Source organism: Zosterops lateralis (assembly GCF_965231275.1).
Source record: "Zosterops lateralis genome assembly, chromosome: 6".
In the NCBI taxonomy this organism is placed as follows: domain Eukaryota; kingdom Metazoa; phylum Chordata; class Aves; order Passeriformes; family Zosteropidae; genus Zosterops; species Zosterops lateralis.
The window spans coordinates 54,076,597-54,089,082 of NC_139761.1; the positions used below are offsets into that span (position 1 = coordinate 54,076,597).

Sequence of the window (12,486 nt, forward strand, 5' to 3'; positions counted from 1 at the left end):
GGCTTTAAAAAGGAGGAGGTTTTAATAGGTGAGTTGGTGTCTGTGTGTGGCTGGATGAATTCAGGTGCCCAGCTTGGAGATTTCCAAACCTCAGCCTGATCCAATCCCATCTGGAACTCCAGCTCTGGGGTCACTTTTGCCCAGAGTCTGGAGTGGTGAGCTCTGAGGTGCCCTGCAGAAGGATGCTGGGTCCCCGGCTGTCCTGTAGAGGGACATCCTGCTACGTCCCTGAGAATGCAGACGAGCTTTGGGAAGTGAGGAAGGACCATGGCCTGCTCTTTTCCAGCTGTACCCAGAGGAAGAGCCGGGAGGCCTCATGGGAAGGAGCCTTGGCTGCAGGAGGAGGCAGCTCTCCTACCCAGGCAGCGTTTTTGGTACAGTCAAAACTTGCTGTGTTTTCTCCCTGAAAATTAACTTCCTACCAGGAAGACCATGGGAGCATCTCCCAGTGCTGCCCTCCCTGCATCTTGCCAGAGCAGGGAGCCTGCAGCCAGCCTTGAGCTGCCCCTGTGGCTGGATGTGGGTGTCCCTGGGAATTACAGGTCCTCTGGAATGTCACGCTGCTCCGTGGCCTCTGACCCCACCTTTTCTCAGGTTGTGTGGGTGTTTGTTCCCCACAAAATAGCAATTATTCCATATTCTCCAAGCAAAGTGTTTTACTGCTGTCCGAAACTTTTCCTTGCTGCCCTGGAAGTCGTCTGACATCAAGGTGAGGTGGATGAAGCCATGGCCATGAAGGCCAGGAAAGGTAAGATCCCACTAGAGGGAGTGAAGGAACAGTCTTTCCCATGGTCGTGGTGTGGTGGGCATGGACCTAAGCTGTCTGAGGGGCTTTTGGGGCCAAATCCCAAAAGGTTCCACTTTCTGCTGTAGAGGGAGAGGGTCTGATGGTTTTTCTTAGGAACATCCAAAGGCAAGGTCTTGCTGGACAGCCCCAGATGTCCCATGGTCACGAGGGACACACAGCTGGAAGCTTTTTGGGACAAGAGAGAACCCAAGGATTCAGCTTTGGGGTGGCGATCCAGAGACCCCAGGGGGCTCTGCACCCTTTGAGGGATAAGGGGAGGGGACATGGGACCCCTTGGAGAGAAACACTCATCAGGGTCCATGGGGAGGAGCAGCTGGAGAGGCAGAGGTGCAGTGGGATGGATCAGGGAGTCCCTGGGAAGTGGAAACTGGGGAAGCCTGGTATAGCCAAGAAAACAGCAGAGGGTCTCTGGTGTGGAATGAGGGATCTGGCATTGTCCCTCCTCACTCCTGGCTGGAACTTGAGGTGCGTTTGCAGGGGTTTGGGATGAATTTTGTTGGGTTTTTTAAATGGAAACTTCCTCAGGAAAGCTGGGAGCCTGGCAGGAAAACCAGAGTGAGAGACCTCCGGGTCTCCACGCTCTGCCGGGGGGTTCGGGCTGGGTTGAGCCGAGCCCCGGGGAGGGTCTGGCGGGCGCAGAGACCGCCCAGCTCATGGCACGGATGAGCGGCGGCTCCGCCCCGGGCTGGGCTGGGCGAGGGAGCGGAGCCGCTCCCGGTCCCGCACCGCCGGGAAGCATCCCGGCTTTGGGGGGGGACATCCCGGATCCCGGGGCTGCGCTCTGGAGCCGCAGGGACCGGCCCCCGAGCTCTGTCCGGTCCCCGCGGCCAGGAAGCCTCCCGGGGTTGGGGGAGACCCGTGGATCCCGGGGCTGAGCTCGGGGACCCCCGGGCGGCGCGGGGGGCTCTGCCCGGTCCCCACCGCCGGCCGAGCGGGCCCCGGGGGTCGCAGGGTCCTCCCTTCTCCGTGGGAGCGGACACGGCTCGGCGGATGCCGGGGCCGCCCGGGGCTCCCCGCGCTCCCCGCAGATCCCTGAGGACTTGTACCTATCCAGGTAAAGCGCTGGGGACACCGGTTTGGGTGGGATGTATTCCCTCTGCAGAACTGGGGAGAGCGATGGGTGAGAGCAGAGCCCAAATCATTCTGTTCTGGCAAGTTTGGGATGCGTCTTTATTTGTGCCAGGAGCAAACTCCATCCCGCTTCTGTGCCCTGCGGATGGAGGACAGGCAGCGCTGGAGAGGGAAGGAGAGGGGTGCAAGGGGCTGGCAGAGCAGCGCTGCAGGACCAGCACCACCGCTGAGCTGAGGTTAGCCCGGGCTTAGCACACCGGCCACAGGGCAGGACAGGGAGGGAGGATGAGCAGGGGAGATCGCTAGAACCTGGACTGGGACGTTTGTGGACTGCAGAGTGCTCGGGGGGCTCATAGGCACGTTGGTCCGGGTGCTTTGGGACCAGCAGTTGGGGTTGCTGTGCCTGTGGCCTCGGCAGCAGTGAGGTGACAACCCCATGAAGGCTGGGGGCCCCATTTTCCAGGGGGGACAGGTGGCTTTGATGCTGTTTTTCTCCCCCTCGTTGAGCTGTTTTACTGTCCCTCCAAGCAGGAAAAGAGACCTGAGCTCTGCAGCAGCTCTCAAGGAAAATAAAGCTGCCCTGGCCCTGGCACTGGGATGCTGGGATGGATGGAGAGGGCTCTGCACCCCAAATTGGGACTCTGCACCCCTTTCTGGGTCTCTGCACCCCAAACCAGAGCTCTGCACCCTGATCTTTAGGTCTGTGGGTGAAAAATCCATCAATCCCTGTGCTACCAGCAGTGAGAGAGCAGTGCCTCTTCCCTTCCCAATGCCTCGGGCTTGATTTCTCAGCGATTTGAGCGGCAGGTCAGGGGGATGTCAGAGCAGCTCGGTGCAATGCTCCAGGGATGAGCTTAGTTAACAAAAAAAAGCCATAAATCCTTCCCCGAGCACCTCCACCCCCGTTTCCTCGCTCAGGAGAGATTGATGCTGTTTTCCTAATAGGAAAATACCTCTGGGTTTCATCCTAGTGCTGAGCACTGCAGTCTCTTTCCAGGTGATGCCTTAGAAATCTACTTAACTGGCTGCTTACAGCTCATTAGAGAGGGAGGGTTTGGGGAGAGAAGCTCTGAAAGGAAAGAAAAATTTGAATTTCCTTCTAGCTTCCAGAAGAAACTGGGAGGAGATGAGGGAGTTTAAAGGCAATGTTTGTCCTCCTGCAGGGAAAGCCAATCCTGAAAACTTTGCTATTTTCATATTGAAAATAATTGGGAATCCGGGAGAGGAATAGAGCACCTTGCTTGGGCACAGAAGCTTTTCAGGGCATAAAAAGGGGCAGTTTAGGGTAAATCTCCATCATGTTGCTCTGTTAAGATGTCAGTTTTCAGCACTGAACAGCAAAGTGAGCTTTGAGCTGAGCTCAGCCCATAACCTGAGCTCAGCACGTTCTCAGCCAGGATAGGACTGTTTTATCCATTGCACAGGGAGATTTGTGCCAGAGGGAGGAGGGTGGGCAGGAACTGGGCATCTCCCAGCCCCATCCCAGCATCACTTTGAGTTACATTTAAGGCTCCCCTTCCTCCTGTTATCCCAAGGATGGGCTGTGTGCCCCTGCAGAAGGGTCCAGGCCAGCACAGCTAATATTCCATGCCATGAAGCTCCCACTTTTGCCTGTTAAAATCCAAGCCTGGATGGTTTTGGGGGGAGTTGATCACCTGCCCAATGCCTGAGCCTGTGAACACCCAAGGGGAGCTGGAAGGTGGGCCCCAAATATTGCAGAACCATCTGAGGCCAATCCAGCTCCATGAATGGGCTTTGGGAATTCTGGAAAAAGGTTGGGGGGCTCTGAGGGGGGTGTAAGGGGAGTTTAGGTGCAGTGCTGAGGTTGTGTCCCTGTGGGGCTCTGTGGGATCCCACCAGCTCTCCATGGTCTGTGATTCTCTGGCATAGATGCCAGGGAAAGGAGGGTGCTGGTTAGTTCCCATTGGATTTGCTTGTTGGGTGTTTTTGGGGATCCCAAACCCCCCTTTTCAGGACTAGCTGGCTTGGATAAATCACCCTCAGCCTCTGTGGTGTCTGTGCTAGGATCTGCCTGGGAGACCAGCTTTGTTTTGACTTGACTGGGAAAAAGCCTTTTTGGGGGGAAGGGGATGGAGCTTTCCTGCTGCAGGAGCTGATTCCTGGGGAACAACATCCCCTAAAACCTGCAGTGACCCCCCAAAATGGGGGAATGAGGCTGCCTCCCTCATCTGGGGCCAGGCCTTATGAGAGGCTGGGAAAACTGCGGGAGGCAAAGGAAGATTTCAGCTGGAAAAGCAGCAAAGGGCCTTGAGGGCTCCTGGAGGGGGGATGTCCACACACAGAGAGGTTGGGAATGTCGCCTCTTTAAAGGCTCCCGAGGTAAATCGGGCCGCTCTGCCCCTTGCCGAGGGTTCCTGTCCCTCCTTCAGCGCCTGCCGGGGCTGAGAGGCTTCAGCGCCTTTGCTCAGCGCCTGGAAGAGGAGCCAAGGCCGGGAGCCATGGAGGGGGGGCAGTGATGGACCATCCCCGCTGGAAAATCGCAAGGCATTCAATTTTTGACTTCTCCCCGTACATCCTAACGCTGTGTCTTGCGCATTCCAGGCTGTCCCGCTCGCAGGGAGCCTTTGCCATGGACACTGGGCACGTAAGCAGATCGCGCTTCAGTGGTGAGTCCTCCCCAGGGAGCCCGGGAAAGGTTCGGGGCAGAGCTGCTGGCGCTCACACTGAGGTTTTTTGGGGGAAGGATTGGCTGCTCCTCACTGCTTTTCATGGGGAGAAGCCTCTGCTCCATGTGCCCGCTGGGTTTTGTTTCCTAAAACAAGGGTAAAACCCTTAAAACATCTAAGTTTTCCAACGTGAGTGCTCAGCCCTTGGAAATGGGCAGGAATGAGGGGGAAGCAGGTTCCAGTTCAGCTGGGATTTGCACTTGGAGTTCCTCAGAGGTAGGAGCCAGTAAAAAGAATATTCTGCTGTTTTTATTTTCATTCCCAATTTTGCCCCTCCACAGGGGGAGCAGGAGCCTGGGAGCTCTGGCACGGGAAGCCTCCAGCCTCTTCCCACAGTATCCTTATATAGGGATACAGCAGAGCCCTTCAGGGGTTTGGGTGGGGGTGAATGAAGCAGGACCCGGATCCCGTCCCAATGTTTAACCTCGGAGATCCCTGTGGGCTTCTCCTGGGACCCAAAGCAGGTGCTTTGGATGCGAATACTCAGCTCCTTCTGCCGTTCCCGCTGGAGGAGGGCTGGGGGGAGCAGCAGGTTGTCCCTGCGCTCGGATGCGATGTGGGAGTTCAGCCCGGCTTTGGGCTTTTTCCGGCTCCGAAGGAGGGAGCGCTGCGGCGTGATGATGCCCAGGACTCCCCGGCAGCGCCCCGGGATGAGAAATCCTCTCTTTCCCCCTTTTCCCGGGCCGCACGGGGCGGCGGGTGCCGGAGTGATGGAGGCGATGGAGGCTGGTGCAATGCAGCAGGAGCCGCTCGCAGCCGAGCCCGGCGCTCCCTCCCCGCTCGCTCCGCCGGCACCCGCGGGGCTCTGCCCCTTTCCAACAGCTTCTCCTTTGGTTTTTCCCTTGTCCCGGCTTTCCCTGGCATCCCCGGGCAGCAGCAGGGCCGCGGGCGATGCGGATGTGCGCCGGGCACATCTGTCAGCGGGACAGAGGCGCAGCTGGCAGAGGGACCCCCGGCACCTCGGGAGGGACACGGCCACTGGCTGGGAAACAGGAGAACTTCATCTCCCGGGAAAGCCGACCCGGGGCTGTCATTTTTTGGCTGGCAGAGCCTCTGCCTGACCCGTTTGCAGCCACCCTGGTGGGAGCTGCGGTTTGTCCCCTCCTCGGAGCTCGGAGCCTGGAGCCGAGTTCCCGGCGGGGAAGCAGCCGGGGCTGAAGGCTCCTTCCCGGGATTGTCACCAGCTCACGGAGCCCCCTGTCCTGTCCCCTGCAGTGGCCTCCAGCCCGCCGCGGTGGGAGATCGGGCTCTACGCCGCCGGCGCCTTGGCGCTGCTGGGGATCGCAGCCATCAACCTGTGGAAGCTCTGGCGCTCCGGGAGTTACCCGGCCCCTTCCCCGTTCCCCAACTATGACTATCGCTACCTGGAGCAGAAATACGGAGCGGCGTGCCCGGACATCAGGAACAAGGTAACGGGGATTCTTCTGCGTTCTTCTCCTTCCCTTCGCAGTACGCGGGATGCTGGAGGGTGGGAATATCTCCTGGATCCCCTCGCCGTGGGGAACAGCCACAGGCAGCAACCTGGTGCTGCTGGAGCTTTTTTGTGGGGGATGGCTGGAGCTGGGAGCTGCGGGAAGCTCCGGGCTCGCTGCCGCGGCAGCTTGAGGCCAGGCAGGGGCCGGGATGCATCCAAGGAGGAGCGGGAGAAGCCCAGCTGTCCGGGCTGGGATGGGAGGGATGGATGGATAACAGAGCCTGCTTTCCTTCCCCTGGCAGCGAGGGCTGGCCCCGGGCTCGCAGCGGGCGCCAGGCCGGAGCTCCTCGTCCCGCAAGAGCAGCCTGAGGGCAGAGGACACCTTGGAGAGCATCCAGGAGCTGGGCAGCCTGGAGCTGATGGGCAGAGACCTGGGCCTGGCCCACTACGGCCCCCTGCGGAAATCCATCTCGGCCGACTCCCTCAACTCCATCTCGTCCATCGGGAACAACTTCGGGCAGGATTTCACGGTGGGGCAGGTGGAGGTGTCCATGGAGTACGACGGGAGGGCGGCCGCCCTGCACGTGACGCTGCTGCAGGGCAAGGACCTGCTGGAGAAGGAGGACGCGCGCTTCGAGTCCTGCTTCATGCGGATCAGCCTCCTCCCCGCCGAGCAGATAGTCGGCATCTCCCGGGTGAGCCCCTCATTCCCCACAGAGCCCCGTGCACACCTGGGTGGCCCTGGGGTTTTGGGTGGCAGCATCCATTAAAAAAAAAAAAAAAAAAAAAAAAAAAAAAAAAAAAAAATTAGTCACAACCAGGGTTAGATGAGGGGGCAAAACCTCCCTTTTTAACTGCCTCCAACGCTGCTTCTCCGTTATTTAAATCCGTATATTTGAGCAAGGAGTGGGAACTTGCATCCCATTAAGGCACCTCTCCATTGGGATGGAGGTGCTGCTCCATCCACACAAACCTGCTGCTGCCTCCAAAATATTTCCATAGTGCCCTTTCAGACTATTTTTCTATCCATTCCCCAAGGAAGTGGTGGGGTTTGAGAGCAGGGAGCTCCAGTGGTGGGTTTGGGAGCATGAAGTTCAAGGCTGGATTTGGTTGATATGGGATTTTGGGGTGGGTGTCAGCTCCCCACAATAGTGATGGGATCTGGGAGCAGAGAGCTCTGGATTGGCACAGGGTTTTGAGAGGTGTCCCAGGAGGGTTTGCACATCAGAAACAGCAGAGGCAGGAATGTGTTCTCCTCGGCTGGGGTTTGGGCTGACCTCTGAGCATGGCTGGTGGCAAGTTTTCCTGCTTGATTGTCCCTGCTGTGGAAAGGACACTGTGGCATCTGGAGGAAGTGGGATGGGGTGGGATTTGGGTGGCAGTGGCAGTTTGGGCAGGTGCTACTGGTGTCTTGCCCTGGCTCCACAGTCTCTCTCCTTCCCACAGCAGCCCCAGTCCTTTTCCCTCCCCACAAAGGATGTGGCAGTGGAAAATCCATGTGGCAGCACTGGCAGCCACAACCAGGGTTGGATCTGGGGCAAAACCTCCCTTTTTAAGTGCCTCAAAAGCTGCTTTTGGAAAGCAGGAGTCTCTGTTTTCTTACAGCACCTCCTTTATTGCAGAGCCAGTTTGATTCAATCAGGATATTCGAGCAAAGAGTGGGAATTTGCATCCTGTTAAGGCACCTCTGCACTGGGGTGGAGGTGCTGCTCCATCCACATGAACCGGCTGCTGCCTCCAAAATATTTCCACGGTGCCCTTTTAGACCATTTTTCCATCCAAATCTCTGGCTTTTTATTTATGCTCTGGAGATATTTATTATTTAGTGTCATTATTTATAATTCACCAGCACAATTTACCTCCTCGGCTGCCCCAAGGCCATGGATAAAGGCCCAGCCGCATTTTTTTTCCCAGTGCTTCTGAAGGGATTTTAAATAGCAGCTCCTGTTTGGTTGTACTTCATCCAGAGCTCCCAAAATACAGCGTGGGCTGCAGACAGACAGTCTGTAAAATCTGTAGGGCTTTGAAATCTGCTCTTCACACAGAGGAACTTCAATCCCCTGGGGACTCTGGAGGTTGTTGGTATCCACTGGGAGAGGAGGAGTGGCAAGTGCTGCCTGTGTCCTTCATCCCAGGGATGGAGCAGGGTTAGAAGCACAGTGAGACAGGAGAGGCAGGAGACAGGAGAGTCCTTGGGATGAATCCTCTCCTGGGGGGCTTTGGGGGTGACACAGCCCCACAGAGAGGTCCCTTCTCCACCCAGATTTGGGTGGCTTTGGGGAGCTGGTGGTTCCACTTTGTTCCATGCTATCCAAGGCTGCAGCTTTCCATCTCATGGGACAAACCTCTATTTTGCCTGTGACATCTTGGGTGCTGAAACAAAGCTGGAGTAGGAGAAAAACCCATCCCTAAATCCATGAATTCAGAGCATTTCCCCTTGGCCTATTCTTTGGGATCAGCACCTGCAGGATGAGCTGTGGGAGCTGCTTCTGCCTCTGCTCCCAGGGAACGATGTGACACAGGGACAACATCAGCAAAACAGCACCATTCCCAGTGTGCACACTCAGGAGTTGGTTCTGCTTGGAGAAGGGCTGGGGGTTACACCCTGTAGCCATAAATCTTGTTGCCTGATACGGCCAAGCTGGATGTTCATCCACACTCCCAGGGGGTTGGGATGTATCTGAGAGCACTGGACCAACGCTGATTCTCTAATTAAATGAATTAACAGCCACTGTGGCAGGTCACAGCCCTGATTTTCACCCCAATGGCTGAGCAGTTGCTGTGATCAGGTCGGGGATAAATCATCCCGATTGGAAGGGACATGCTCTGGGGACGCCCTCCCTGCACTTCTCGCAATTCCCATAGAATGGAGTGGAGCAGGGATGCAGCCCCAAGCCCCATGGATGCCAGGACTATCCCCCTTTCCCATGGCAGATCCAGAGGAGCTCCTACTCCGTGGCCTTCGACGAGCGCTTCTCGGTGCCGCTTGACCCGGCGGCGCTGGAGGAGAACAGCCTGCGCTTCTCCGTCTTCGGCATCGATGAGGACGAGCGCAGCGTCAGCACTGGCGTGGCAGAGCTCAAACTCTCTGACCTGGACCTGGCCACGCGCCCCTTCAACGCCTGGCTCTACCTGCAGGACACCAACAAGGTGAGCCACAAGTGTCCCGTCTCCCAGCTGGGTTTTGGGACGTTGTTGTGTTCCGGGTATTTTGTCCTGAACGTTGTCCCACAGGCGGTGGACACGGTGGGGGAGATCCTGCTCTCCCTGAGTTACCTGCCCACGGCTGAGAGGCTCACCGTGGTGGTGGTCAAAGCCAAGAACCTCGTGTGGAGCAACGGGAAGGTGACTGCAGGTGAGGGGGGCTCCATGGTGGGCTTTGTCCTGATTTATCCCATTTGCTACGTGGGAGTGGCTCTCTGTGAGAACAGACCTGCCGGGAAGGGCCACCAGAAAGGGTCCCCCTGCTTTCCTCACATTGCTGGGGACCCGTGTGGCTGATCCCTCTCCTGCCCTCTGAGCAGATCCCTTCGTCAAGGTGTACCTGCTGCAGGATGGGAGGAAGATCAGCAAGAAGAAGACAGCAGTGAAGAGGGGAGACACCAACCCTGTGTTCAATGAGGCCATGATCTTCTCCGTGCCGGCCATTGTGCTCCAGGTCCGGCCCAGCCTGGGGGGGCTGGGAAGGGGGGACACATCCCAGTGCTCCTCAAGGTCCCCAAACCCACTAGTAGGGAGCTCCTGGGGGTGTGGGATCCTGGGAGCTGTGGGGGTTGTGGGTGTGTGGGTCTGGTTTGGGGCAGATGTGTGGGGGCTGTTTGGAGAGGTGTGGATGTGTGGAAATGACTGTTGGAGGGGGGATGTGTGGAGGGGACTCTTGGGGAGGACACAGATGTGTGGGTTGGGATATAGCAGGGTCCACAGGGATGGTTTGGTATATGGACAGGGGCAAAGATGGATTTAGGGGATAAGTGTAAGTGTGGGGGGTACACAAGGGTGGGTACAGAGGGATTTGGGGGGGCAGGTTGGGCACTGATGCATGGATGTGTTGCCATCGTGGGTGCACATGCCCATGGAGAGGGCACAAGGATATGTGTCTGGGGGCATGGGGTCTGTGTGTGGTGACAGCCCCGTTGTCCCCAGGAGCTGTCCCTGCGGGTGACAGTGGCCGAGAGCGGTGAGGACGGGCACGGTGACAACACGGGCCATGTGCTCATTGGGCCAGCGGCCAGCGGGATGGGCACCACGCACTGGAACCAGATGCTGGCCACGCTCCGCAAGCCTGTCTCCATGTGGCACCCGCTCCGCAGGAATTAGGCTGGAGCCTGGGGACAGTGGGTCTGGAATAGAGACTTGGTGGCACCCCACAAGGCCAAGCTGCTGGCGCTGAGGGGCCCAAAGTACCAGGAGCAGGGACAGAGTGGCTCCGTGGGCACATTCCGGGTCACCTCCCCCTGCAGAGAGGAGCCCATGTGGACCAAAACCAGCAGGAACCTCCCCAAACCGCGGCTCCCGAGCGTTCCACATGCTCCCGACGGCTTCGAAATCTGTGGAATCGTCAAATGGGGACTCTGAGCGAGGGAGAGGCAGGGGAGAATCCTTTGGAAGGTGGTTTTTGGGTGGGAATCATGAGGGGAGTGATAAAAGCCAGCCTGGCGTGGGTGGTGATCCTGAGGGGATCTTTTGTACTGACTTTGGTGTGCTGCGCCAGGGTTGGAAGGTTTCCAGTGAGAATGGAAAAAGGGAGCAATAACAGCAGAAAATCAATTGTTACATATGGCTTCTCCTCCCATCTGTTCCCCCCCCCACAGTAAATCCCAGCCCATCCCCACTGGCTGCACAGGCAGGGATTGGTTTCCAACCTCTTGGGTTTGAGGTCAGATCCAGGCTGGGAATCATCCCCTAAAGGTCCAGTAGGATCAGGGGCAGCTTTTCCCAGCAGACACTTTTCCAACCTGAACACACCCTCAGAGTGCTCAGGACAGGACTGCAAATTCCTGCTCCTTAACACAATTCTCACAACTGGAGGTTGCTGTTTCCAGCCCTTAATCCTGGACTTGGGCTGTGACTTACCCTACAACTCATTTTATCCAAGATTTGGGGACAGAGAGGAACATCTTGGCTTTGTGACCCAAGGCAGCCAGGAAAGGCCCCTAATTTCACAATTTTCAGGCCCAACTCCTGTTTCAGGAAGAAGGGAGGGGAAAAGCCTGTGTGGATCCTGTCTGCTGGTGGGCTCTGGCCCAAGCCAGGTTTGGGATTTTTGGGGAGCTAATTCCCACTCTGGTTTGTGGAGGGTGATGGATCCCCTCATGGCACAGGCTGGAGAGCAGAGGATGCACTGGGGCCACTTCCCTCCTTGCCTGGAGCCTTGACTTTTCCCTGCCAGCAGGATGCTGCTGGGAAGCCAGGCTGGGAAATCTGGGGGTGTTTGGGGGCCTGTGCCATGAAATTGGCACCATGGGATGAGCATGGGCTGGGATGTGGCTGCTTGGATGATCTGAGCAGGGAAAAATGTGTGAATGAGCGATTTATCTGTTTTTCCCTGATTAAAAAGTAACTTCAAGGTGAGTTATCCTCTGAGCTAGTGGCACTTTTCCCTTCCCATCTGGCCTTTCCTTTGGGACATGGCTGTGATGTCCCCATTTATCATCCCCTCCTGCTCCTTCCCCAGGCTGTCTCCACTCATTGATGCCCAGATTCCCTTCTCCCACACTTCCTCCTCCCTACGTCTCCCTCTAGGAGCATCCCTGTCCCATCTGCTGCCAGGGGAGCCACTGCGATCCCTCCACGGGTGATGCACAGCACCAAGGCATGAGCCAAGGATGGAGGGGTTTTAAGAATCAGGTTTTCTGAAGGATATGGAAGTTTTTGTGGGAAGTTGTTCACAGCCAGTACTCACAGACCATGACGTTTGGGGGAAAATTTGCTGACTAGCTGTCCCAGCCAAGTATTTGGGAAGAGATGGACACAGAAATCCTTGGTTGTCCAGCAGCTCCTGCCAACTGCTGAGCTTTACTTGGGATGAGGTGAGTGACTTCCACAGGTGCTGGAATCCGTAATGTTTAGCCCCAAAATGATGGGGAATGTGTGGTTATGGATTTTTATAGTGCTCCTCCCAGCCATTCCTATTTGAAGGCACCTCTGCACCTTCTCCTTCATCCTGGGGACAAAAAATGCTGCTGGAGCTATTTTGGGGGTGGGATGGATGGGACCTTGTGTAAAGGATTAGGAAAAGGTCCAGGATGGACACAAGGCTCCCTGCCACCTGAAAAGCTCACATGGCTCCACCTGCTGTCACTACGGCCTTTCCCAGTGGCAATCAGCCTCCAAGGAGCTCTCTGGGAAGGGCAGGATAGGTCTGGGAAGCATCAGGGAAGGGACAGGCAGCAGAGAGGAGGAAGAGACCTCCCAGTGGCACAGGATGGCTCTCCCAGGATAATGGTTCCATGTGTTGGAGTGGCTCCTCATGGTGCCAGCAGTTTGGGCTCAAGCCTCCCCTTCCT

At 57.1% G+C, this 12,486-nt stretch overlaps 1 protein-coding gene across 3 annotated transcripts; it reads left to right on the forward strand.

The window, feature by feature from the left end:
- The first annotated feature begins 1,150 nt into the window (after positions 1-1,150).
- SYT12 (synaptotagmin 12) lies at positions 1,151-12,390 on the forward strand. Of its 3 annotated transcripts, XM_083864346.1 has the most exons (8): positions 1,151-1,273; positions 4,442-4,506; positions 5,782-5,975; positions 6,283-6,675; positions 8,915-9,130; positions 9,215-9,335; positions 9,505-9,638; positions 10,124-12,390. In XM_083864346.1, the coding sequence occupies exons 1-8, from the start codon at positions 1,227-1,229 to the stop codon at positions 10,295-10,297; spliced, it is 1,344 nt and encodes a 447-aa protein (XP_083720472.1). In that variant the 5' UTR covers positions 1,151-1,226; the 3' UTR covers positions 10,298-12,390. The 3 variants fall into 3 exon arrangements, with proteins under 3 accessions (XP_083720472.1, XP_083720471.1, XP_083720473.1); XM_083864345.1 differs by lacking the exon at positions 1,151-1,273 and having other exon boundaries at positions 4,331-4,506; XM_083864347.1 differs by lacking the exons at positions 1,151-1,273; positions 4,442-4,506 and adding an exon at positions 4,938-5,030.
- The last annotated feature ends 96 nt before the right edge of the window (positions 12,391-12,486 follow it).